The sequence below is a fragment of the Sparus aurata genome, chromosome 16 (genome assembly GCF_900880675.1).
Source record: "Sparus aurata chromosome 16, fSpaAur1.1, whole genome shotgun sequence".
Lineage (NCBI taxonomy): Eukaryota > Metazoa > Chordata > Actinopteri > Spariformes > Sparidae > Sparus > Sparus aurata.
Window position 1 is genome coordinate 3,936,764 of NC_044202.1, and position 24,435 is coordinate 3,961,198.

The window sequence follows — 24,435 nt, forward strand, 5'->3', positions numbered from 1 at the left end:
CGTCCAGGTGCTAAAATGATGCTTTTGAAACAGCTCTGTTGCCTCGACTGTGTCTGGATCGACGGGTTCTTGTAGAAAATCATAGATGATTAAATAATGAATACAAATCAATTTGAAAACCTCCCTGTGAACTGTTGTTACAGGAACAGGGCTGCCTCTAATGACTGTTTCATTGTTGATCAGTCTGTTGGTTATGTTCTTGATTAACTGATTAATTGTTTGGTTATAAAATGTCAGAAAATTATGAAAAATGTCTGCGATGACGTCCTCAGTTGTCTCGTTTTGTCCACAACCCAAATATTTTCACTTTGGGAGGAAAGAAGTTTAGGAGAGGAGGAAAAGAAACTTTTTCTATAAGTTCTAGTTTCTTTGTTATTTGGGTCTACCGGCCCTTTAAATTACCTCTAAGTGAAGGCACTGAAATAACCTTTGTTCTCGAGTCCAGCAGGTACCGGTCCTTGGAGAACTGGTCTAAAATCGAGAGATGGACAGACCTTTAGTTAAATTATTTATCCAGGTTAGATGTTTGGGCTGACGCCCGTCATCTGCATGCAGGTTGCAACTTCTGCATCCGTCAGTTCTGATTGGATCGCTGTACTCGTCTTGATTTTGCTTTAAGCAGCACGCTTACACATAATACACACAACACAGCAACGTTGATTAATTGTTATATTCATGAAGATGCAGGAAGGAATGAAAGCTCCGACTAGCCACTGTCTGATACGGACGCACACACACACAAACACAAACACACACAAACAGTGTCGGGCTCTGAAGGCAGCGTAGTGGCCACTCATGCATATTTTGGCAGCAGGAAGTGGACTGCAACGGAACATAAATAATTCTGTTGTTGTGATCATCAGCTCACTGTTCAGCCTGTTAAACACATCTGCAGGTTTAGACACTGGCACAGAAATACTCCGGAACGCACGCGCTCGGTCTTTTTGTGCACACTTAAACACTTGCGAGCACTCAAAAACTCTTCGTTCAAACACGGGAGGCAGCTGGCCACTCAGTGGTGCTGTGTACCCTCTGAGCTGTGACACACACACACACACACACACACACACACTCTCTACTGTATCTTTAAAGCTTCAGATCGCAGCCTTCATGAGCGCACGTGTCGGGGTCAACTCAATACAATCAATCCCAAATGTCAATTTAAATTGCAACCCGTTTACTAACAACGGATCGTTCCCAATCACTCCTCCGTGGTATTTGTTCTCGGTGGCTTCATTATCGAGCGGAGAGCTTTTCTCTCGTCAAGTTTGGAAAGAGATCCGTCAGTAAGACTGCTTGAAAACAAAGCGACATTGACCCCGACTGCGATAGGCGGCGTGGAGCGCGAGCGGGGCCTCGCCGTTTCCTCTCGCACGACGTGTGTTTGTACATAAACGTCGGCCTGAATCAGCGTCACCAGCAGCGCCGACAGGACTGATTGATGGGTGAGTGACAGCAGGACAGAGTGGGCCGGACTCTGCTGCACGACAGCGTAAACTAAAAGCTGTGATTTCATCAAACTGTCAGAGAAATGTTGTGGAAACTTTTGAAATATTGAGACTCTAAATATTTATTGTTGGCCATGTTTCATACGTCATACGACTAAAACAAAACTACATTTGCACGTGCTCTACATGTACTACATGCTCTACATAAACTAGAGTCCGAATGATCGATTTGTGGGTGTTTCTTGATCCCGAGTGTGGCCGACTTTTATCGTACCTACAATTCAAAATGCATACTTTAGGGTGTAAGGGGAAGTTGTCTTTAGTTACAGTGGATCGGAATCCAAAAGGAGGAAAAGAAAACTTTGTCCTGTTACACAAACTTGTATAGTGGGTGGGTGAGGTTGTGTGTTTGGATCCCAGCCCTCAAAACTCATCACTTTCCTCTCTCTTTTCATTAAAATGTAAAAGTAAACATCGGTGTGTAAACCCGGCTGATTCCTCGCATGCAACGATGATTTCTTATCCAACACACACTCACACCGGCGCACACACTCTGTGTAGTGTTTGCCCTCAGCTTGCTCCCCGCGCTGGTGATTGACAGCAGACCCTCTCTCTCTCTCTCTCTCCCTCCTGAGACCCCCGAGTGAGTGAGAGAGAGAGAGAGCGAGAGAAGGGAGCAGAGAGACACTCAACATGCATTCAGACCCTGCAGCCGGTCCCAAGAGTCCTCCTCAGGCACTCAGCAGGGGCTTCTGCTGCTGCTGAGCCAGAATCCCCGCTCTCTCCTCCTCCTCCTCCTCCTCCTCCTCCTCCCCAGGCTCCTCTTCCTCCCTGTGATTCTCTGCCCGCTCTTACTCTCTCAATCTTCACCTGAACCTCTGCTGCTGCATCACTGCCTGTCTGTTTACCTCCCTGCCTTCCCTCTTTCTACCCATGTTGCACACATTTCCACCCTTCTCTTCATCTTCTTCCTGTGTGCCCTCTTCTTTCCTGCTTCTCCTCTCTCCCCACCCTTCGCCCCAACTCCTATTTTCCTCTCTCTTGTATTCTCTAACGCTCACTCTTTGAATCTGACCTCACTGTGAGGTCATCAGCGAGAGGTACAAGATGCAGCAGATAGAGAGAGTGCAAGAAACGCCTCGCAGCCAAATCCTCCCCCCCCGATAGGTCCGCGAGGAGCTGAAAGCCGCTCTGCGTCCGATTAATAATGAATGAATCAGATCAGTAGGTTTGACTCGGAGCCTTCGCTCTCTGCTTCTCCTCCTCCTCCCTCTTCCTCACCTGTAATGAGCAGGGAGGAGGGCAACGTGATCTGGGCCTTAACTCACTCCGGGGGGGGGGGGGGGGGGAGTCCCGAGAGGGAGTCAAAGTCCTTTCTTCCGAGCCCATCATCCTCTTCGTCCACTCCCTCCCGCCACGCATCACCCGTGCGTCTCTTCAGGGCCGCACTGCTCTCGCTGTGTGAAAATGAGTTTCGGCAGCGAAAGCAAACGCTTGCAAAAAAGAAAAAACGTGTAAAGAGAAGACGCATCATTTTTTGACGTCTCATGCTCAGGGCCCCATTTGCGGGATTGTCTGAAATATAATACGACTCATGGAAAAGTCTTTTTCAGTTTGCGTCTGGTCTGATCTCTTTACCTGTTAAGAACTAAATGTACGGATGTTCAGCTCGCCGAGGCATTTAGAGGGAATCTGTCAATTTCTAAATCCTCATATTCCCTCGGCTGCTTTTGTCCCTCTTTCACTGCAGCTTTTTGTTTTTTTTTTTATCTCTGAGTTTTTCTCCTCTAAGATTATATCTCAGGCAAAATCAAATTTAACAAGTTCTCAGTTAATATCAGCACACACGCGGAAGCTCCGGTTCCCAGACGCACATAAATTTAGAGTATTAGGGTAAAAATGATTTACTGTTCTTTTGCTGAACTACCAGATTTAAAAAAGAAGAAGGGGCGAGACTTTCTAACCAAAGGGAGCTTCCGTTTCAATTAGCTGGAGCCCGTCTTTTTAAGAGGTGAAATGATAACTATCGGTGCCAAATTTAATCATCTGTAACTAATTAATTACTAATGGATTGGCAGTGGGCAGTGAACGAGGCTGTTTTAAATCAAGATCAGCATCCTCACTGCAGCAGCGTGCTTCTTTCCTTGGTTGCAAACCTGCAGTATCACCTGTAAGAACATGCTAAATTTGATTCATGCTTTTCTCTCTCCCCCCTACCAAACATAAAGAGAGAAGAATCTATCACTTCTCCCAGCTCCCATTGCGCTCGGAGTGAGCAAACAAACAATGCAAAGCCTGAGGAGATTATACAGAAATTTGTATTCCGCGACACGCTGAAGCCCTGCGTCTATTTCAGGTGGGTGAGACTTCTTGGAAGTGTCCCACCACCCAGAGTGCTGCAGGGTTTTACCGCGGCGACGAGTGCAGGGCAGGAATCGGACCCCTGAGCGACTGCTGGTTAGTGTGCGGCTCAGCCGGAGTGGAAATGAAATGGTGTTTGGCCGGTGAGCAGGTTTAATTTCCCACCCTGGAGTAAAAGCCGGCAGCGGCAGGCAGGCGGGCTGCAGGATTAGTATTCAGCTGGCTGTAGACAACAGAGCCGGTCTGTTGCTGTTTGCCCTGTGGCTGTTGTCTTGCTGTCAGGTTAGCCAATGACACGTCAGAGCTCACCTCTCCAGCCTCAGCAGCTCGTGGCTATAATACACTCGCTGGACGGCTCTCTTTGCACTGAAACTGAGAGCGTCCATCATTTCTTAACCTGTTTGAGTCAACAAAGGTTCGCTGGACACACGCCGCCACTGTTGGTTTTCTTCTGCCTGCAGCTAGATATTCACCCTTCAGATCCGATTGTGCATTAAGCGCTCAACAGCAAAAGAAACTTTAAAGACGTCATATGTGATATTGCTGCATTACTAATGTTCTTAGATTGACTCAAATCTTTCCAACCTGTTGTTTCATTTGGCCGCCTGTCGCTAGAACTACTAGTCAAATAAAACGTAACAAGAATAAACTTTAAATTGAGTCGCTTAGATAGACATTTATTGGCAAGGGTGGTTGTTTTAAACAATGAAGACAACAACTCCCATGATGCCACTCTGCTACACATGTCATTTGTTTTGATTAAGAAACCCTCAGCAGGAGAAACTGCATAATGTGAATGTAGGATAACCCAATATAGGATCAATATACTGGAAGATAAAGCTGTATATTTCAGGAAAACATCTAAAATACTTCTCTGAGATAATAAACATCAAATCAGACTTAAACTATATTGATAAGTATAACTGTATTTTTAGTATTTTGCCCGGGAATACTTACAGTGGATGCTTAAAAGAAAGGAAATTATGTGTCCATAATCAAATTTTAACTCTGTTAGCCTTTAATCTGCTGATTTACGAGGCACAACCATCTTTCTCCACCGTCTGTCGTTTATTTTCTATCGTGGCAAGAAACCAAATTGTGAAAACTAACAAAGTACCCAAGCCTGTATTTTGTTTTTTGTTTTTTTTTTAGCTCATTTATGGAGCAAATGAAATAGCAGGTGAAACCAGATTTCTGTTTGCAAACATAATTGGGTACAAAATGATCATCATTAACTGATTTTGAGTTATGTGTTTTCAGGAACTCTCTTATTACCTGCCAGAGTGAAAACAATGTTTTCTGCATATTAGTTGTTGTCTGGTTTGATTTAGCAAAATAACGTATTGTGAGTTTTTAAGCCACTGACTTTAAAAGTACCCTCCTGAGTTTGTGGCCACTAGATGTCACCATAAAGCATGAAAACAAATAAATAAACAAAGATAAATCTACATGTTGAGTGTATTGCACGTCTACCAGCAAATGCACCGCATGAAGATGACATTTTTTTGCAGAGGGAGGAATATTTGGTGCCAGCAGCTTATTTTATTGTCAAAGTGAAACGTACCACATTTCAAAAACATTCAATTAAAAAGCTTTGTGAGGCGAGAGCTGCATTCTGCATGTTTGTGAGGCCGAGGGGGAGAAGAAACCTGAGAAAAACCTCAAATGCAATCGAATATTTAAAGGATAACTTGAATTAAAGAAAAATTAGTGTTCAGTTCTTCATGGAGCATGTCGAATGAGACTGTTCTTACAGTTTAGGTGGATAAAATATTCATCAATAAAGAAGAAAGCAGTCAAAACGAAGACTGTGGTTTCCAGGAGCCCTCCTCTCATGTTTGAAGTCATGTTATTGACACTTATTTATAGCATCAGAGCGTATTGTCTATTTAAGCAGCATAGTTTTACCTACATGTTACCTACACAAATAAGGAGCAGAATTGTATTGCTGCTGTTTAGAGTTATTACTGTACAAAGATGGTGGACACCAGGTCTTATAGAAAACCAGTTCCAGTCCTCAGATCTTGATCAGGTCGAATGCAAAAATTGAGTTTAAATTGGATTTTATCTGACGGTGAGAGGAAACTAAAAGTTGTAAATAAGACAAAGACATCGCTGCAGCTTCAGCACATTTTACTTATTGCAATTACTTTTTGACAGTTTGTGCGTTTACAAATATAAAAACATCCTTTTTAATAACCTGCGGGAATGTTTCTGTGAGGTAAAAGTGATGATTTAGATCCGTGTTCAGCTCTTTTTTGATGGATTTCGATGCGCTCGCATTTCCTTCCTCTGATACCAGAGGAGGAAAAACAAAACATATCATCTGAAATACCTTGAGAAAGTTGATTTTGGCATTCTTTATTTGAATTTTTTTCACCCCTCAGGCACTTTTACGATAAATGCAGCCTGACTTATTCAGCCAGCACAGTTATTTCTACTGAACTAGCTCAGGCGGGTTAAAGTAGCATCAAACGCCACAATGTGCTCCGTTAGGTTGGATGTTGTTGCCCTGCAGGCTACATGAGCGGACTTCAGTGTGGGAATCTGGTGCAGCATCTTTGTTGGACGTGTACGCTACAGTAAATGGATCCACATGTATCTTCTGTCGCCAGTTTTTCAGCCCAGTTTGAAAGGATTCGGTTCATGACACAAACTCTTTGATGCTTTTTTCCACTTCTTCGACAATTATTTCATATTTGTTGACCGCCTCAAACACCTGAACAGTCGCTCTGTCTGTTTAAATCATCCCACTTGTATTAACTGCTCCGGTTTCTCCACTCGAACGTCACCTTTTGGCTAATGTGACGACGGAGCTTTGGACGAGGGGGTGAGGTGTGAGTGTTGCAGGTGGTTCTGGTGAGGCAGCATCTGCCGGTGGATGCTCATTTCTATTCCCTGTGAGAGCTGGAGCTCTAGGTGTGATGGAGTGGTCGGGTGGGGGGAGGTGGTGAAAGCTGAAGCCTGATTAGCTGACTAACTTGGCCAGCTTCCCCTCGTGGAAACTGAGATTAAATGAAGCGCGCTGCTCTTTCTGTTTCCATCGGTGTCTTCTTCTCTTTGTCTTCGTGTCCGTCTCTCTTTCGCTCTTGTGGATGCATATTGATGACAGTGACGGAAGCTTTTAGAGGACACGAAACAGATTTGAGCGCAACTCTTACTCTACGTTATTTTAACTTCCACGTGTCTCCTATTTGTTTCTGCCTTTATCTTTCATCCATTTTTCCGACTTTATCTCGCACTTTCTAATCTCTCATCCGCCGTTATCTCTCCGTCTTTCACCGTTACTGTCCATTTTTCCCTCCGTCCCTTTTGTCTTTCATTCTCCTTCTCCTCCCGTCCTTTGTCTCGCTCTCCTTTTTTCCCTCCCACCCCGCTGAGCCGGGAGGCCTTTGATGCGGAGCTGATATCTATTCGCTTGGGTCATTCATCAGCACTGTGTCGCTCTTTAAGCAGCGAGCAGGAAGCCAGATCAATAAGATGGCTGAACGGATGGATCGCTCGAGAGTCCTCTTCAGCCTGGAGAGATAAGGGGATTTTTTTTTGAATGGGTGGCAGTTTTAAGAGTCACAAAGGGTGGGCAGGGGGTGTGTGGGAGGGATGAATAAAGATCTGAATGCATCACAGCCAGTATTAAAATGGGCTGAGGCATTTAGATTGAAAAAGGTGGTAGAAGTTTGGAGAAAAAATCTGCGAGGGGTCTCGCTGGAAGGCCTGTATGTCTGGAGAACTAAAGCTTCACCTTAGAGTTTCTCATTAAATCCTCTTCTAACCCTCTGACAGGGATTTTGTGTATATTATTCCTGTGATCTTGAACAAATTAGGACAAATCAGCTGCACCAAAATGCATATTTTTTTGGACTGCTACGAGAATAAGCACTGTATTCTCTGGACGAGGAGCAGGGTTGTTTATGGAGGGAGGGGCGTCTATGGGAGGGAGGGGCTTCTATGGGAGGGAGGGGCCTATGTGGGAGGGAGGAGTTTCTATGGGAGGAAGAAGCTTCTATGGGAGGGAGGGGCCTCTGTGGGAGGGAGGGGCTTCTATGAGAGGAAGGGGCCTCTGTGGGAGAGGAGCTTCTATGGGAGGGAGGGGCTTTTATGGGGGGAGGAGCTTCTATGGGAGGGAGGAGCCTCTATGGGAGGGAGGAGCCTCTGTGGGAGGGAGGAGCTTCTGTTGTTGCGGACTTTCAAGATCTTTTACATGCACAAGAACCGATATAACGCACCGAAGAAGAGGAAAAACACGAAAACGTAACATCTGTCTCCTTTAAAACGTGAGATGAACTTTTTATTCGTTCCTAAGCTAAATAACAGAACATTTGCTAGCGAGCTAAAACTCCGACAGCAGAACACGTATTAAGCAAAACATTGCGCAACCATCAACAAGATAATAATTTTACAAAAACTATCTCTATCAACAGTTATATAGCATCTAAAACATTCATATTACACTCCAGTTTTCCACTTGTACATTTAAAAGAAGGGAATTAGAGACAGTTGCCTACATTTATTGATATCGACTCTCAAGCGAGGCTCCTGTTATGGTACAGAAACACCATTTGGACAAACCATTCAAGACCTGCAGTACACTGTAATCAGACCCAGTAATGGCATTTGTTTGAGGTTAGTTATGATTATGACATTTGCTAATGTTAATTACTCTGGACAGTGGAGCATACTCGCCTGTCGTAGCGCAGCAATTACAGAGGCGATGTGACCCTGCAATATATATATTCTAATTACAGCCCTGGATGGAGAGGATATTTGGATCACTGGTATTTAGGCGCTTTGCCATCATGCTGCTGACGCTTTGCTCATCAGCAGCCAGTCGCCAATATGAGCTGAAAATATAGGAAGTCCGGGGGCAGAGAGCCACGGAGACGCTGCCAGGAAGTCAGCTAAAGGGTCGACAGTCAGAGGATGAAGCTCTTTTCTCTCCGTCTTTGTCTTTACTGCGGTAGTTTTCTTCCACCGTCTTCTTCGCAGCTTTCTAAGTGCAAGCGTGAAAGTAGCCAGGGGAAGTACAGCGAGACAGGGAAGACACACACACACACACACACACACACACACACACACACACACACACACACACACACACACACACACACACACACACCACCTCTCCAAGACATGTCACCCCTACCTTCATCACCTCAAGGTGATTTTAACTTTAAGTGCAAAGAACACTCAGGATTTTTGATTTGTTGTATATTTTATCAGGGCAAATGTGAGAAATATGAGAAAATGGAGTCAAAAAGAAAATTATATATAACATTAAGTGCTCAAATCCCACAGTGGCAAAAACGCATCTGAGGGGAAAGTGCAGAAAATGTGCTAGTTCACATCAAAACTCAAAGGAGGAGAATCATCCAGAAATAAGTATGTAATAATAAAATTGCAGCTGGCGTCGGGGTGGGTGAGTGTGCGGAGGTGTGTGTGTTGTGTCGACACAGGAAACGACCGTGTAAACATCTTGGCAATCTCATGGAAAGTGCAAAAAGCATAGTTGCCCTTTCTGCTGTTCCTTTTTCTGACATGACTCCACCTCTCATCAGCTGCTCCACCGTCTCACACTTTGACCTCGTGTCTTGTAAACCAGTGACATCCCGCTCTGTTCGTTTTTACGGTGTCATCAAAACACGGGTCTGAAATTTAGATAACTTCTCGTCCTCTTGGTGATATTCTTGCTGTTCTAACGTGCTGTGCGTGAACACCACAGACGGGGCGGGCTGTCAAAACGACTTTAAAGATTTTTGCTTATCGTGACAGAGCAGCAGCTCGTGACTTTTGTGTCAGCAGGCAGAGAAACAGAAGCCTCAGACCTGTTGCTTATTAAGAATAATGCAGATCAATGTGGGCTGTAATCACCCATTCTGGCAGGCGCTGTCGGACCAAAACAAACATGAATATGCACGAGCTCGAAGGAGAAAATCAGTGCTCGTTGTTTAATGTATGTATGACTGAAACTGATGCACATACTTGTGCACTTCTTGGCAACAAATGGAACTCGAATGTCCTTTTCTGACTCACCTGTTCCCCTCCGTCCGTCCACAGCTGCTTCCTGTCGCTGCTCCTGGTGGCCGCCGTGGTTTGGAAGATCAAACAAAGCTGCTGGGCGTCACGGCGACGAGAGGTAAGACGACAAATATTGATTTTGGCTGCTCTTTATTTGGTTAATTAGCAACCACCAACACACACCGTGTGTTTAGTGGATTCGATCTTTCCGGCGCGACGAAGCTGCTTCTCTCAAGCTCGACTGTTTCGGTCGAATGTTGCTCAACAAACAAAGATTACAAACCAAAACTCTAAAAATCAAAAACGTACATTTATCACAAGTTAAACGATAGACTAATTGAATTATTAATTAGTACTCTTTTCTCTTGCGTCTGATAAAATGTGATCCTACTGAAAATGTTGTTAAGAAGCAAAATCAATGAAAAGCTGTCGTTCTTTAAAAAGTTTTGACCTCCTGTATCTCAGGAAAGTTCTGGATTTTATGATTTGCAAACCGCCTAAAGACGAACATTTATGAAACTCTGAGACATGTACGATACTTTCAAATTTTAGCTCTTTCTTTTGGACAAAACCAGGATACGTTTCCCACCGTTTTCCGTCTTTATGCTAAGCTTAGCTAGCCTGCTGCTGGCTGTAGCATCGTGTTGGACGGAAAATTTGTACTTCTCATCTGTGACAATATGTTCAGATAGATTTCCAAATCCTCCAGTGATGAATCAGTCCTGTTTATAAGTAGTTTCAGTAGAGTGATTGGATCAATTTGTGGATGTCGCACAAACACACACAAAAAAAACCAGGGATGAGACGGCATTTAAACACTGGAACATCGACTCTTTACATTACGATCCTGGAAACATAACATCAAGCCTCAATCTGGCAGGCTGGCACTGAGAGCCTAATAGCTGCTTTTATCTCCAGCGGGCTTGATTGCTGTGATGTGTTTTTTTTAACGACTGCTAAAAGACAATCTTATATATACTGCGACTGAAGCAGAGTTCACATAACTCCTGCTTCAAAGTCCCATTATTGTCCGCCTTATGAAAATTCAAAGAGTTTTGTTATTGAGTTTGTCAAAGCATGCAGTTTTGTGCCTTTTTAGAATATATTCCCTCTGAATTAAAAACAATTAATGATACGCACGGGAGTAAACGTTCACAGTTGTCACATTTGAATCAAGATAGTGACGCAGTAACCAAAATAAGAAACCAAACACGGGTGAAAATGTAGAAAGTTCAGTGAAAACCAACAGGGTTTCTACCGCTCAACATATCCAAAATGAATTCATTTAAGCATTCGATTTCAAGCTGTCAGCCATTGAAAGTACATCACTCAAGTGCAGTGACCGTAATTAATTGGTCCTGCCGCTCAGCACTGAGTCAACTGAAAAAACTCTGAAGTCCAAAGTGTTCTGGAAGGACTGAACAGAGTCGCCAGAGCAATCTGCCAAACTGTGAGGAGCCCTGCACGCTCCACGAAGGACTGCAAGAGACAGAAAACGTTCAGGACTTCAGACGGAAATGTGAAAAATATGAATTAATTTGTTGACTTGTAGACGAAAAAGTGTGAAACATTTCAGTCATCAGTACACCTGCTGGTGATACGTATACTGTGATGCACTGCAAAGTTTAGGCTTCATTGACGTTAAACCCACTCTTCATAAATGCACACACACACACACACACACACACACACACACACACACACACACACACGTCCGCAGTGCTGACGGACAGAAAGCAGGCCTCCTGACAACGCTCCTGTGTGATTGGTTTATGCCTCCCTAAGAAGACAGCAGCCACAATAGATTTGCTCAGTTTATGACTTTATTTCTTAGAGTCATTGTCCGAGTAACTGACGGCGTTTTATTTTGTCAAGGATGTAGGATGAGCTCTAAGCGGCGTCAGTGTTTGACTGACTGAGGTTGACAATGCCAACAAGTGCACGTTTTAAATGTAGGTAAACCCACTAAAATATAGGATTGACTATATTTTACAGTAGAAAAAAGAGGCATATCAGATTCTGCATCAAGACCGTAAAAAGTCTGAACATTTTGAATTGGATGCATCTTTTTTTACGTAGCTGATGACGGAGGTTGCGAATGAGTGAGACGTCTCGCTTCTTTCTCGTGATGAGGCGATGGTGGTTAGTTTTTATGCCTCTACGCTGATGACGGCAGCGGTTGCATTTCTCCGTTGATCCTATTCTTGTGAATGTAATATCTTAATTTCTTCCAATTTGGTACAAATGTCGGCTGTGACTCAGAGATGAACTGATTACAATTTGGTTGCCAGAGGCCTGAGGCATATCACTACGATGTGGTGATTCTAGTTTGATATCTTCAACTTTAGTCTCTCTTTTAGACTGAACACAACGTCAGAATGGATGGATGGAAAAATCGCACATCACAGGGGCAAAAATAAACGTGTTCACCTGGGTGCTGTGTTTCCATCGCGTCCGATTGGAGATCTTCTGGTGAATCATTTGACCTGGGAGTAAGTGTGATCATTAAAGACAAAAGCCAGATGTGAATGAGTGTTAAAGGGACATTATTGAGTAACATATGGCTGTTGCTAACGACGGGACTGCGTTCTAAGCAATTTTATAGCAGGACTAGCATGTTCAGCTGACTAAAGTGATGTTGGAACTATGAAAAAGCCACCGTGAGTGCAATTTTTCCAGATTGAATTCACACTGAAATGACAAAATTGGTTTTCATAGTGTATCTGCAGAAGGGTTTAAACCACCTTTTTGTGTGAGTGGCTGAAAGGTTGTGTGCATGTGGGAGTGTGTGTCTCCGTTGTGTGTCTGCGGCGGCGTCTGAGGGCGTACGGGCTAATGTTGTGCTTAATGTGAACTTTTTTGGTTTGCGCTTTTCACACTCGGCGTGCCGGCTGAAGTGCCTTTTTGGCTGCAACCTCGCCCAGTAGTGCTGTCATCACCTTCACCTCCGGATGCCTCTTAACATCCACCACCCTTCACCTTCTCCCACTCCGTCCTCTCTTCATTACACGGCCGCTGTTGTCCAGCTGGACCCTCTACAGGCTAACCTTTAAACAAAATTAGCACTGGACCTTTTGTTAAGAGGACGGAGGGCTACAGAAAACTGAGGGGTCAATATTAAACTCCCCAACACCCCGAAGAGCTTTTGGAGCACAGCTGGGTTTGCCAAAATGCTTTTCATAGAATCAACTTGGCCTTCCGTAAAGTGATTATTAAAATATTCTCCTCAGTTGGTGAAAGCAGAGAGTAAAAAAGTAGAAATGCAACTTTTTGATTGTTCTAGAAAATCCCAAATGAAGGTTTTTATAGACACGATTTCACATTTAAGCTGGTTTATTGCGCTTAATTTTTCAGAGGTATATTCACGAGCATTCGTTGTGTTTTCTGAGGTAGAATAAATCAATTAAATGAGTAGAAGCACAGCATGATGATGGACCTCCTTCATGATGACATCAGTGTCTCCCAATATGATATGGTTTAAAAGTCATGAACAAGGATTACGTGGGCCATATGATTGGTGTCATTTGCCAACCGTATCGATTGATATATGGAAGGTGTCGACCTCAATCATGTCACTCTCAGTTTACCAATAATCTTAGACCTGGTTAAACCATAAACCTTGATATATTATGCTCTTTGCAATACTGAGGCACATTAGTCATGAATTAGAAGATGCAAGGCACCTGTTTCCAAAGTCAAAACATAAAACATAGACATGTACCAAAGATAGCATAATCTCGCATCAAAACGACTTCAGAGGTTGGTTGATGGCGACATATGTGACCGTTCATCCCAAGAATCAAGAATCACGTTGCCTCTGTGGGCTTTAAAATCTGCACCGTGTACGACGCTGTCTGTCCTTAAGGAAAAAACTTCCTTTCAGCAAGGATAAAGTGGAAGAAATGTCAGAAGAGTCACAGAGGAGTGATCCTAATGCAAAATGTGTCATGTGTGCAAAAACAGACCAATGAAATCACAGATGATGGAGCCTAAAGCTCCTACAGCTATGAGGCTGAATTCAGTTTTAGCATATGTATAAAAGGCTATAAGACGGTCTGACTCATATGTCTTTTCAAAAAGCTCTGTACTTCCCGTAAAGAATTCAAAGGGGCGAGACGAGCCAGTTGGATAGAGATGCAGTCGTTCCTGCCAGTCAGAAATGCAGATGCGGCAGTGACACAGCTGCCACAGCAGGTTTTACTCTGTTTTTTAGAAAATCCCATTGAGTCCGTTTAGGTATTGCATTTAAATGCCCCCTATAATGTGTAGCACAGAGGTTGAAGTTGAAGTGAAATTTGCAAACCAGCATCTTCACCCAGCGCAGCTACATTTAAGTGCACAAGGTTACCACCTGCAGATCACCGCAGCAGGAGGCAACACTGAATACTTTCCTTCTGAGACGCGGCTGCACGTCAGAGAGCAGCCGTCTCTGAGGGGAGTCCTCATAATGATGTTCCTTATGACATCCTTCATCAATTCAATTTAGGTTCCACTCAACAATCAGAACAAAGATCAATAGAAATCCCATTTATATTAAAAAAAAACAGTGGTGAAGGCTGCAAACCCACAAAGGCGTGAAAAAAACTGTCTCCCTGCTTAAATCCAGGACTCAAACTTTTGAGAAAGGAGAGTTGGGAGGTGTGAGAGAGCAGATACAATATTAGTTATATCCTGAGCACCACCTATCACAGATGTCGAGTTGAATTAGGGCCGTGACTCCTCTTAGAAAATACTCAGCAGTAGGTTTTGGCATCCCGTGTCCACCCCCCTCCACACCCACTCTGAACGGATCTCTGCACAAGAATTCAGTCTGGATTTTTTTTTTTTCATCATCTGTTCACGACTGCAAGATCTCCTCATTTCCCGTGGTATTGAAAACGATCATTTTGCTGCTACACGAATGCACCTTTCCTGCGATTTTAGACCCTCGTCATCTCAAACACACACAGTTTTTCCAACTGATTTAGAGTTTTATGAGTAAAGACAACAAACTCCGACCGAGCAGTATTACAAAATCAAGAACTGGCCTGGAAAAGGCTCCAATTTTGTCTCTGTGAAAAACAATTCTACTTTCAGTCTCAACTATAATTACCTGCTCCTGCTCATGCAGAAACATAGCGGACCTGCCTTCATACATACGCATGATGTACTGTGTTAACACGACGTGACACATCATTTCCAGCAAACAGAAAGCTAATCATGTTTTTCCATGAGGTCGACTCTCTCGTTACAGCCGTCTGCGTCTCTGACACCGGGACCGTTCTGTTCTTTTCAGCGCTGTCCCCTCGGGCTCAGTTCCCACATCCAGCCCCGGTTCCTCCGTGTTACCCGGTGCTTGCGTCAGCCGTACAGTGACACACATTTTGCAACTAATTATGCCCACGTTCACCTCACCGAGGCCCGGTGTGGTGGGAAACGGTGGCCGTTGCATTTTATGTGGTCATCCCGGAGTTGCAGGAATTTAAGGCTATGGCCCAGAGCCTTGTACTTCTCACTCCTGGCTTCTTGTCATCTGACTTTTAAGGAGTTTAAGCTTATTGTGCTGTCACAGTCATTGTAAGTCCCTCTGGATAACGGTGTTAGCTTAAGCTCTAAAACGTGAATGTCACTGTGAGCTGTAGAAGGCGAGCAGAAGCCTTGGAATCAACTTTTTAATATGTTTCTTTTATACCAGCAACTCACCAAAACAGCTGTTTTGAAGTAAAACAGTTAATTAGTCTCATTGTGTCACTACAAGGGGGGATTAATGAGGTCATGGCCTACGATACAATAAGGTACAAGGAGCTGGAATGCCTCCAGAAGTTGTCAGTGATGCTATCGACCACGATATATGTTTAACTAGTTTTACAGGTGTAAATTTTGTGCCCTGAGTAGAAAATACGTTTTGAACTATATTTGAGCTTCTTCTCGCCGTGATGCCAGACACCTGCTGAGACTAAAATCGATGTAAACAAGCACACCGATCCCAACAGGTGGGCTCCGGGGGGGGTGTTCCAAAAAAAAGAGAAAGAAAGAAAGAAAACCTTCACCAAAGTCTTCAGCTGCATGTTTTTCCTCATGTGTGTGTTTTCTGTGCATCTGTTTGCATAGATGTGTGAGTACGTGTGTGTATTTCTGCACCGAGTCTTAATCAAAGCCTTCTTCTGAGACCTGACGGGTTCTTTGAAGGAGCTTGAGCTAACAGATGGCAATAGACGGACCAAACCGCTGCAGACATTTCAGGCCATTGGAGGCACCGGCCTTTGAGTCGGAATGAGCTCCTCCATTGCAACGAGAGGGAGCTGCTGTCAGTGCTGCTTGGTTGTAAATTCAAGTACAGAAAGTCTAAGGTGGCTGCCGCTTTGAGTGCAAATAATCTGAAATGTAGTTGATCTTTAAAAGGAGACAAATTCATAAAAGCAGGTGTGTAAGTTTCTCTTATCAGCAATCGACTATTTCAGCACGCCGGCAGGTTTCAGACGCAGCTTAAAGAGGCCGGCAACATTCGAAAACGATAAACGATCTTGTTGAATAGAGACGAGCCGGCGCGCTAATTGGAGCAGAGATCCAGCAGAAGCATCCGGTAGCAGGATAATGCATCATGACGCAAAATACTGTAATAATGGCTCAGCTTTAACACTCGCTTTCTTTGCCTCAGGACAGAAAGTCTCATTTCGCTCCATTGTGGCACCAAAATGAGATTTCAGGTCAGACGGAGTTCTGACAGCGTGAGTTTACACTACCTGGACGCGTAAGAGTTGAGTCACACGTATTGATTTATTAAAAGCCAGTAAAAATCGTACTGCTCCTTTGTGATGCACGATACTGTAAGTCTTTCGATGTTCATTTCCAGCGTGCCTTTTATTTCCCTTCACACACCGTTACATTCCCACGACGCCCCTCCGTACTCGTCGTACCTCAACAAAATATCCGCATGATGACAACGTGTGTATTTAGCCGACATCCATCGTTGCCCCAACACGGGTATAAATCGCACGTAACTCGACGTTTATAAGACACATATTGCACCCAGAGGTATTGACAGAAAAGCAGGATGTGATAATGTCAATGATCGTTCCCAGTGTGTCCCACATGATTAACCGCGTTGTAGATTCTTTACGCTACGCCAGAGGCAGACCTACAGGAGGAGGGAGGCGGAGGAAGTGGCATAAACGTCTCCAGATACCCTCACATATTTATTACCCCATTAAACTGCCCTCCTTGCCCCCCCCACTCACCACCTCAGCTGTAAATATGAATGTCAACCAAGGTGTCAGGCTCTCCGTTTAAAAAAAAAAAAAAAAAAAACCCTGCTATTATGTCATAAAATGAATGGAAAGCTGCTCAATGGCCTGTGATGTGTAAACTTTCTTCCTGATCAAATGCCATACAGCTCAGGTTTGTGGGATGTTAATGAAGTGATGTGCCTCTTTTTGAACGCACACGGCCGGGGAACTGAACTGCCACCGTCTCGCTCGTGCCTTTGATGATTCTGTGGGGGGGGGGAAATGTACAGTCCACACATAAAAGTCTCCAAAGAATGGGCGCAGATCGGAGGGAAGATCTGAGGCCTTAACAAGGCGAGCTGCTGTGAAACCTCACCGCTCTAAGACGACGTTTCACTTGAAGTGTATTAACCGAAGAATTCACCCGATTTCTGTGTATTCTGTTTTTTGCAAGTGGCTGTTTTTGAGTTGTATTTTGGCCTTGAGCTTAATGTAATCATGCCTTTTTTATACATTTATGCACGAGGGCGTTTTAATTACATCAATGAAATACCTACGAAATCTCTCTGATTAACACCCAGTTAGTGACACCGGAATAAAGCTCTTTAAACTATGCAATTCTTGCAGCTTCTCTCAAGGATGTTTCTGTAATATCAGAGACTTAGTTGGAAGTAACTAAGTCAATTATTTTACTTTCTACGTTTGAACACAAATATCTGTCGTTTCAAAACAGGCTTGCTACGTTTAAGATTATTTACTCGTGGATTATTTTAATTTTACATCATTGCACGACGCGATCCCAAGTCCACAAGACTGATTTCTGTGCCTGGATTTTCTTATTTTCTCACTTTGTTGCTGCTCTGGACACTTTAACAACACAAAAAGTGTCTATTTGACGTCCTGGGAATGAGACTCAACAACAAACTATCTTTGTGGTGCGTTCAGGAACAGCTGGGAAAAATCCTACTGATTCTACCTTTAACTTTAATAGTCTTTTGAATTGCATTATTATGTCGTGAGCTTCAGTAAGCTTTGCACAGAAATGGGCAGAAAAAATGTCCTTCAGACGGCAACTTGTTACTTTTTCTACGTGTTTTCTTTTGCGGCCTCCGTCTAAAACACCTTCAAGGTGTAAAACAACCTGATATGATGTGCTTTATGTTGCACCCCACACATTTGGGATATGCCAAATTGTAATTAAAGCAAGACATAATCGGTGTAATTGATGCAGAGATTATCTACACCACCCACTCTCCCCTGGTAGAGTGTCTGTTTTGGGGCTTTGTGCCAACGCTTTGGATCATAATAGACTTAAAAAATTGGACCAAAATCTAAGTGAAGTATGTGAATACATACAGTAGTTTCCCACCTGAGCTAGTTATGGAAACACACCTTGGAATTTAATTCAACATCAAGTCAGTTTTGTAGTGTAAACTTTGGATGAAAAGCTGTTTTTTCATATTGAGTTTTCTCATTATAGTTTCTGTAAGCTGCACTTTGAATTCCTTCAAATGCTCCCACTTGATTTTGTGTTTTATATGTAGGAACCCGGCCCATGCTGTTCTCCTCGCAGGAGGCCCGGCTGTGGGTCTGCGTGACCTCCCCCCTCCTCGTGAACCTTTGGTGTCCTCTATCACGAGGGTCTGCTTTCCCTTTTCTAATACTCTCCGCTCTCAACCTATGACAAAATCATCTCTTATATTATAAACCGTGACTTCCCAACAAAAGCGCCAGACCTACGTTTTAATATGTTTATAATCTTCCTGATGTAATCCTAACCCAAGTTATAAATTCCTGAATTAATATTTGAATAAGTAATGTAATCCATGTAAGGGATAATGGCCGACGAGGTGTTCATTAACAGAAATGAATCGGACGATGCGGAGGCGTGAACCGTCCGACGCGGAGCGAAGTCCGATTCATTTCTGTTAATGGACACCTCGAAGGGCATTATCCCGCTTATACCATGGTCACTTGCCAAAGAAAAGAAATTCGGACCATTAATTTACATTTTCATGCGTTTTACAATCAAAATATAAAGTTTTTCACAAGCCATAACTTAGTTTCCCTGGTAACGCCTGAGGGTTTGACTAATACCTGGAACAATCATTACTCTCCCGTAAGGTTCTTATGCAACGGAAACGTTGTTCACTCCTCCAGTAAATAGGATGGACCATAGATACGACTTGGCAACGGGAGATATTCTAGTCCGCTCAGCGATGAGCCAGAAAGCTAACGCTATGCTAGCAAGATTCACAGTCAATAACAGAGCTGAACAGCGAACGGGATGTGAGATTATTCGCGTATCAGTAAATTTAGAGGGGAAGTGAACTTTCTGCAGCTTGTGTGTTACAGTCGCCACCCTGTGGTGTTCTGAGGATAAGACACTGAAGGACTGACGGACTGCACTCAGTGCTGGAAATAAAATATTCAGATTTGATACGCCAGCTAGCGCATTGATTTACAGCGGTGAACAGTCAATTTGACTGGAACTACTTAGCAGGTGTCCATATATCACTTTTTAACCTACACCCTCCAGCCAATCAGAATCGAGTATTCACCCAGACCATGGTATAAAATCTTGTTTATCTATACTTTTCTCTTTCCTCCGATATATGTTTTGAATGTATAAGTCAGCACTGTATGAAACAGGTTTGTAGGTTATGTATCCATGTGTTTCATATATTCTAACTGATTATTCCCTTTTTCTATTAAGCAATTTCGTTTATTTGCTTTTATTCAGGTAACCGAAAGGTTAGGGTATGTAAAACCATGGTGGATTTAGGAGCACAGTCAACCGCGATCTTAAAACTTTCAGAAGGATAGTTTAATTCAGCAATAATTGATAAGTCCGCCATTAGATCTGTGACATCACCGAAGGAAGCGACTGGCCAAGCCGCTCCTCGGACCGCCTACTACTAAGCCTTAAAAGACGGACACATGGTGTCCCTCGCTCTCTCACTCTTACCCCTCCTCTTGCTCTTGTTTTCTTGTGCCCTTGTTTCATTTGTTTTCTCATTTTTACGATCGTGTTTTTCCCTTGTTTTTCTTACTTCTATACTTTTTGCTACGCCACGTAACTCTTTTATTTTTCAACATTTGACTCGGTGCCTTGATTAGTTTTTGCGACCTACTCTGAAGAATCTGAAACACTGGTTGCATATTCTTCCAAGTGATGATTTTCGCTTTTGAGCAAACTTTTATTTTGAAAATGTAGGCAAATGCGAAATTACTTTCTTTTGCCTTTTATATATTACTAAAGTATCGTATCCACATTCAGAAGAAGCCATTTTTGTCTATTCTTGTATTTAGTGACTAAGGACGATTCGCCGGCCAACGTTTCATCCTTCAGTTATTTTTAAACAAGAAATCCGTTAATAAGTCAAAGCTAAATCTTCACCACTCCAAAGAGACTCTGACCAAGACGCTGATCAAGCATCAAAAGTCCGGTACAGAAATCAAACTGTTCACGAAGCCGGAACAGCACATCCAGCGGACCAGAGAATTCGACATCCAGCCGAGCCCGACAGCCCGCCACAAACTCAAACGGAATCCCGTTGGGCAGGAGAGTGACGTCACGGGGAACCCCACCGTCATCGGCCTGCAGCCAAACAGCTGTTGCATCTACAGCTGAGACGAGAGAGGATCACAGGAAAACCCGCAGACGTCCCCCTCTACAACAAGTAGGCTGAAATCTCTGCACACAGCTGGAGTCACAAAGATCAGAGTTGGTGTCTATAAAGCTTTGACTTTTACTTTATAAACTCATAGAAAATTTCCCATATCGTACCGTTAGGATAGGAATTACTCCCGTGATTTTGTGAATGAACGGAGTGTTACACTCAAATCCACCATCGTTTCGAAGTCCGTTGTTCAATAATTTACTCCCACAATCTTCACCTTTTCTGTTATTTGTCATTACTCGTTTCAATTATTACCTTATATCATTTACTCTGCATTTATTTAGTCAATAAACATATTTAACCTTATGTCTTTGTCTGTGCACGTTTAATTTGAAGTGGAAAATCGATGGAGACGTGGAAAGAAGTCATTGATTCAGAATAAGAGACTGATTTAATTGCTTTCAACTGTTTAAGCCAAACTTGCGCAGTTGAATTTGAATAATGTCCTTCGGATTATTCAAACTAGCGTAACAATCGAAGGTGGTGCCCCTTATAAACTGTAATTAATTACCAGTAATTAATTAACCCCATTTTCTATCAAGTGATAGTCTCCTATATAACTACTTTTATTGGCAGATGAACTTGTTTTCTTTCTAAAATTAAAACGTAGCTCCTCGAAAAACCTGTTCTCGCCATCTGATTCAGAGGATGAGTCAGAACTGGTATTGCAGTCGTTAAACGCTTCAACCGGCGCGTCCTTGTGTTCCTGCCCTCTGCCGCCGCAAACCGCTGACCCTGGTTTTTTTTTTTTTGGGCAGCCGGCCGTGTCGCCGAGCCTCCTCGTCTCGTGCCGTCCTCTCTTCGCCTGTCCGCCCACATCCATTCCCACCTCCGCTTGATGAGGGGGAAGTGCGTGACCTCCGACCCCCACCATCGCTGACCTGTCCGCAGCGTTCAGAGATCCAGACTGCTCCTGCTGCTCGGTGGCACATGTACACGAACACGTGCGCGCTCCTTCCACCTCCTCCTCTTCACACTCGCACAGAAACCTTCAGTGCAACTTTATCAAACCGAGAGAGTCCCTCAGCGAGATGTCAAATCTTGGCAGCAGATTCCTACAGATACAAAAAATATGACATTGGTGATGAAATTATCAAAAAACTGCATTCAGTGTATCATTATGCTTCTTTAAACAAAGCTTTCTGTACGCATAAACGATTTTTCAGGTCACTGAAATCTGAGCTTTTAGGAAAACTCTTGCCAGGGTGAAGATATTCAGAAACGCCTTTTTCAATGTTTATGTGTGGACCGGAAAACCAGGGTTGTCTGGCTTGTCTCCTTTGTTTGTCAGGCTTCTGATTGGCCAACGTGGCTTTGTGGTAGAAGTTCTATCACCACCTGTTGCTTTGGCGTGCGCGTGACAGCCTGTGTTTGCAAATGTGTGTACATGTGGATTAGGCCTGAGAGAGGAACCTCAGATTTTCCAGTTTTACATCGTACAGAAGCTTCATCATTCACCGGATATGAGATGAGGGCAAAGCTTGTTTCCAATTTAGGAGAATTAAACTCTTGGCTAGCAGGATGCTGAAGGCCACGGCATAGGGAGACGTTGAGCCTTCCAAATAGCACATTACCCAAACGACTTTCATTCTAGCTCCTGAGCATTATATAAATAAGGAATGATGCTAGGTGAATCTATCCCTGCTGATCACAAAGTAACAAGATGGAGAATTGGGGATGTTGTTTGTAATCCTCGAAGCTCATCAAATCTGGTTAACTAACGACCTAAAACTGATGTAGGAATCGGAAACCCAGCTCAGTGATGGGACTGGAGGAAAAAAAAAAACTCATCAGACATTCACCGACTTCACTCACACCCTCTCACTGACGCTACCTCCTCCCTCCTCCCCCCTCCTCCCCGCTCCTCGCCTCATGCAGACGGCCTCACACGCAGCGAAAGTCTACAGCAGATGGTTCGGTGTGAGAGCGCAGCAGAGTGGGTAGAGATTGGCACCGGTATCTCTCTGAATATAAGCGGAGTCCCGGAATACAATGAAGATATCAGTGAGCACGTAGAGCTCCACATCAAATTAGTTCCCAGAATCATCCGTAATGATAAGGAGGATCCTCTCACCGGCATGCCTGCTCCCGCCCCGCACCCTTCAGTCCCAGAAGCAGATGGCTGGATGTGAATGCGGTTCACACATGAGCAGGGAAGAAAGGAAAAAACAATCTTTCCACCTTTACTTTGCAGCTGTTACCCCCTTACGAAGCACTTCTCGATGATGAGCTGTAATACATTTGAATTTGAGGATTGAGGGAATGCACTCTGTTTCTCTCTCCAAACTCCGCTTTGCCAGGAGTGTTTAACAGCACGATCCAGAGCGCGAACATGTCGACTGGTAGCGGTTTAATACACAGGACCTAAACCTGATACGACAAATGGACGAAAAAGATAACCAAGATAACCAAATTGAGCTCGGCAGGGCGGTAAAACCCACAGGAATGGAGGATTTCTGACAGACAATATCTCTCCGTTGTTGAAAATGATTCAACAACCAGCTGCCAAAACAGCTGCAAAGCCACCAGGCTAAACAAACTCCAAAATCCAATGCAACCATTTAAAACTTTACTTGGCAACATCAAAGTCAGCGTAATTTATTTTCTAACACGATTAGACCAAAAACAAAAATGATAAATAAATAAATTTCATTCATATAATGAAAAATTTACATGGTTGGATTAAACCAAATTAAAAGAGAGTACTTTTAATTTGTTCTCAAGAATACCAAGGACATTTGCAGTAGTTTGTTCCACGCGGAGGGTATTCAAGAGTTTATGGCCATAAAAAAGAAAAAACAACCCTCAGAATCCCAAGCAGTTTCTGGCCGTTTTTTTGCTTCCGTCACATTTTTACTCACTGTGGTCTCATTTTACACTGCAAATTGAAGTGCTGCACCTCTATAGATTCAGGACAACCATGGCTATAGGCTGATGTAACCCAATTATGTCTTCATGTAGTGTACCAAAATTTAAAAGCTATAAATCATTAGAAAAAAGAAAAAACAGAAATTACATTTCTGTGATTTTATCTTTCTTAAAAATTGAAAAAATAAGGAATTAGTATATACACCACATTTTCAGGTACCCCCAGGCCTAAGGAACATAGGAAAAATAAGTTGTTAGATTTCACCTGAAACAAGTTTTGTAAGGCACTTGAGAGCAGGCATATAGAGCCTCCTCGTTGGTGCTGAGCGGCTCTGAGCAGAAATGTTACGCCTGCATGGGACGTAAAATTCAAAGAATTCTTGAAGCGCGTATACTCGGCGTATGTCCGTCATTCAGGGCTTCCCGAAAGCAGTAAGAAGCGTAGAATTATTTGTTTTTTACAGAATTTAGATGGAGTAAACGGTTTATTTCCTGCACATTTTCAAAGAAGACATGGCAATCAAAGCGAGGTTGATGAAATTTCATGAAATTCTCCCGTCTTCTCCGGCCTGTTAAGACATGTTGCGCTTGTCGCTTGTGATACATTCAGAGGCTCACTCAGAAACTTGAGAATCTGACGATTACGCCAGTTTTGTCAGTTTTTAGATAGGACAAATAGTTTGTAAATGGCAGTCATTTAAATATAAGTGGTATTTCGAGCCCGCTGGCGGGCTTGGGATTCAGAGGTTAACGTATATGTTGTGGGGAAACATGGGGGGACTTCCAAAACAAAGGCAGTAGAAGATCTGAGTGATCCAGGCAGACAAATAACATTATCACACATTAAATAATCAC

The 24,435-nt window shown here is 43.4% G+C and overlaps 1 protein-coding gene across 2 annotated transcripts in view; it reads left to right on the forward strand.

The window, feature by feature from the left end:
* atrn (attractin) overlaps window positions 1–24,435 on the forward strand; it is a 136,437-nt gene that overhangs the window by 74,465 nt on the left and 37,537 nt on the right. For both annotated transcript variants that reach the window (XM_030443643.1, XM_030443644.1), the window contains exon 26: window positions 9,864–9,942. In XM_030443643.1, coding sequence (XP_030299503.1) covers window positions 9,864–9,942 — 79 coding nt within the window. The remainder of the gene's footprint in view (window positions 1–9,863; window positions 9,943–24,435) is intronic.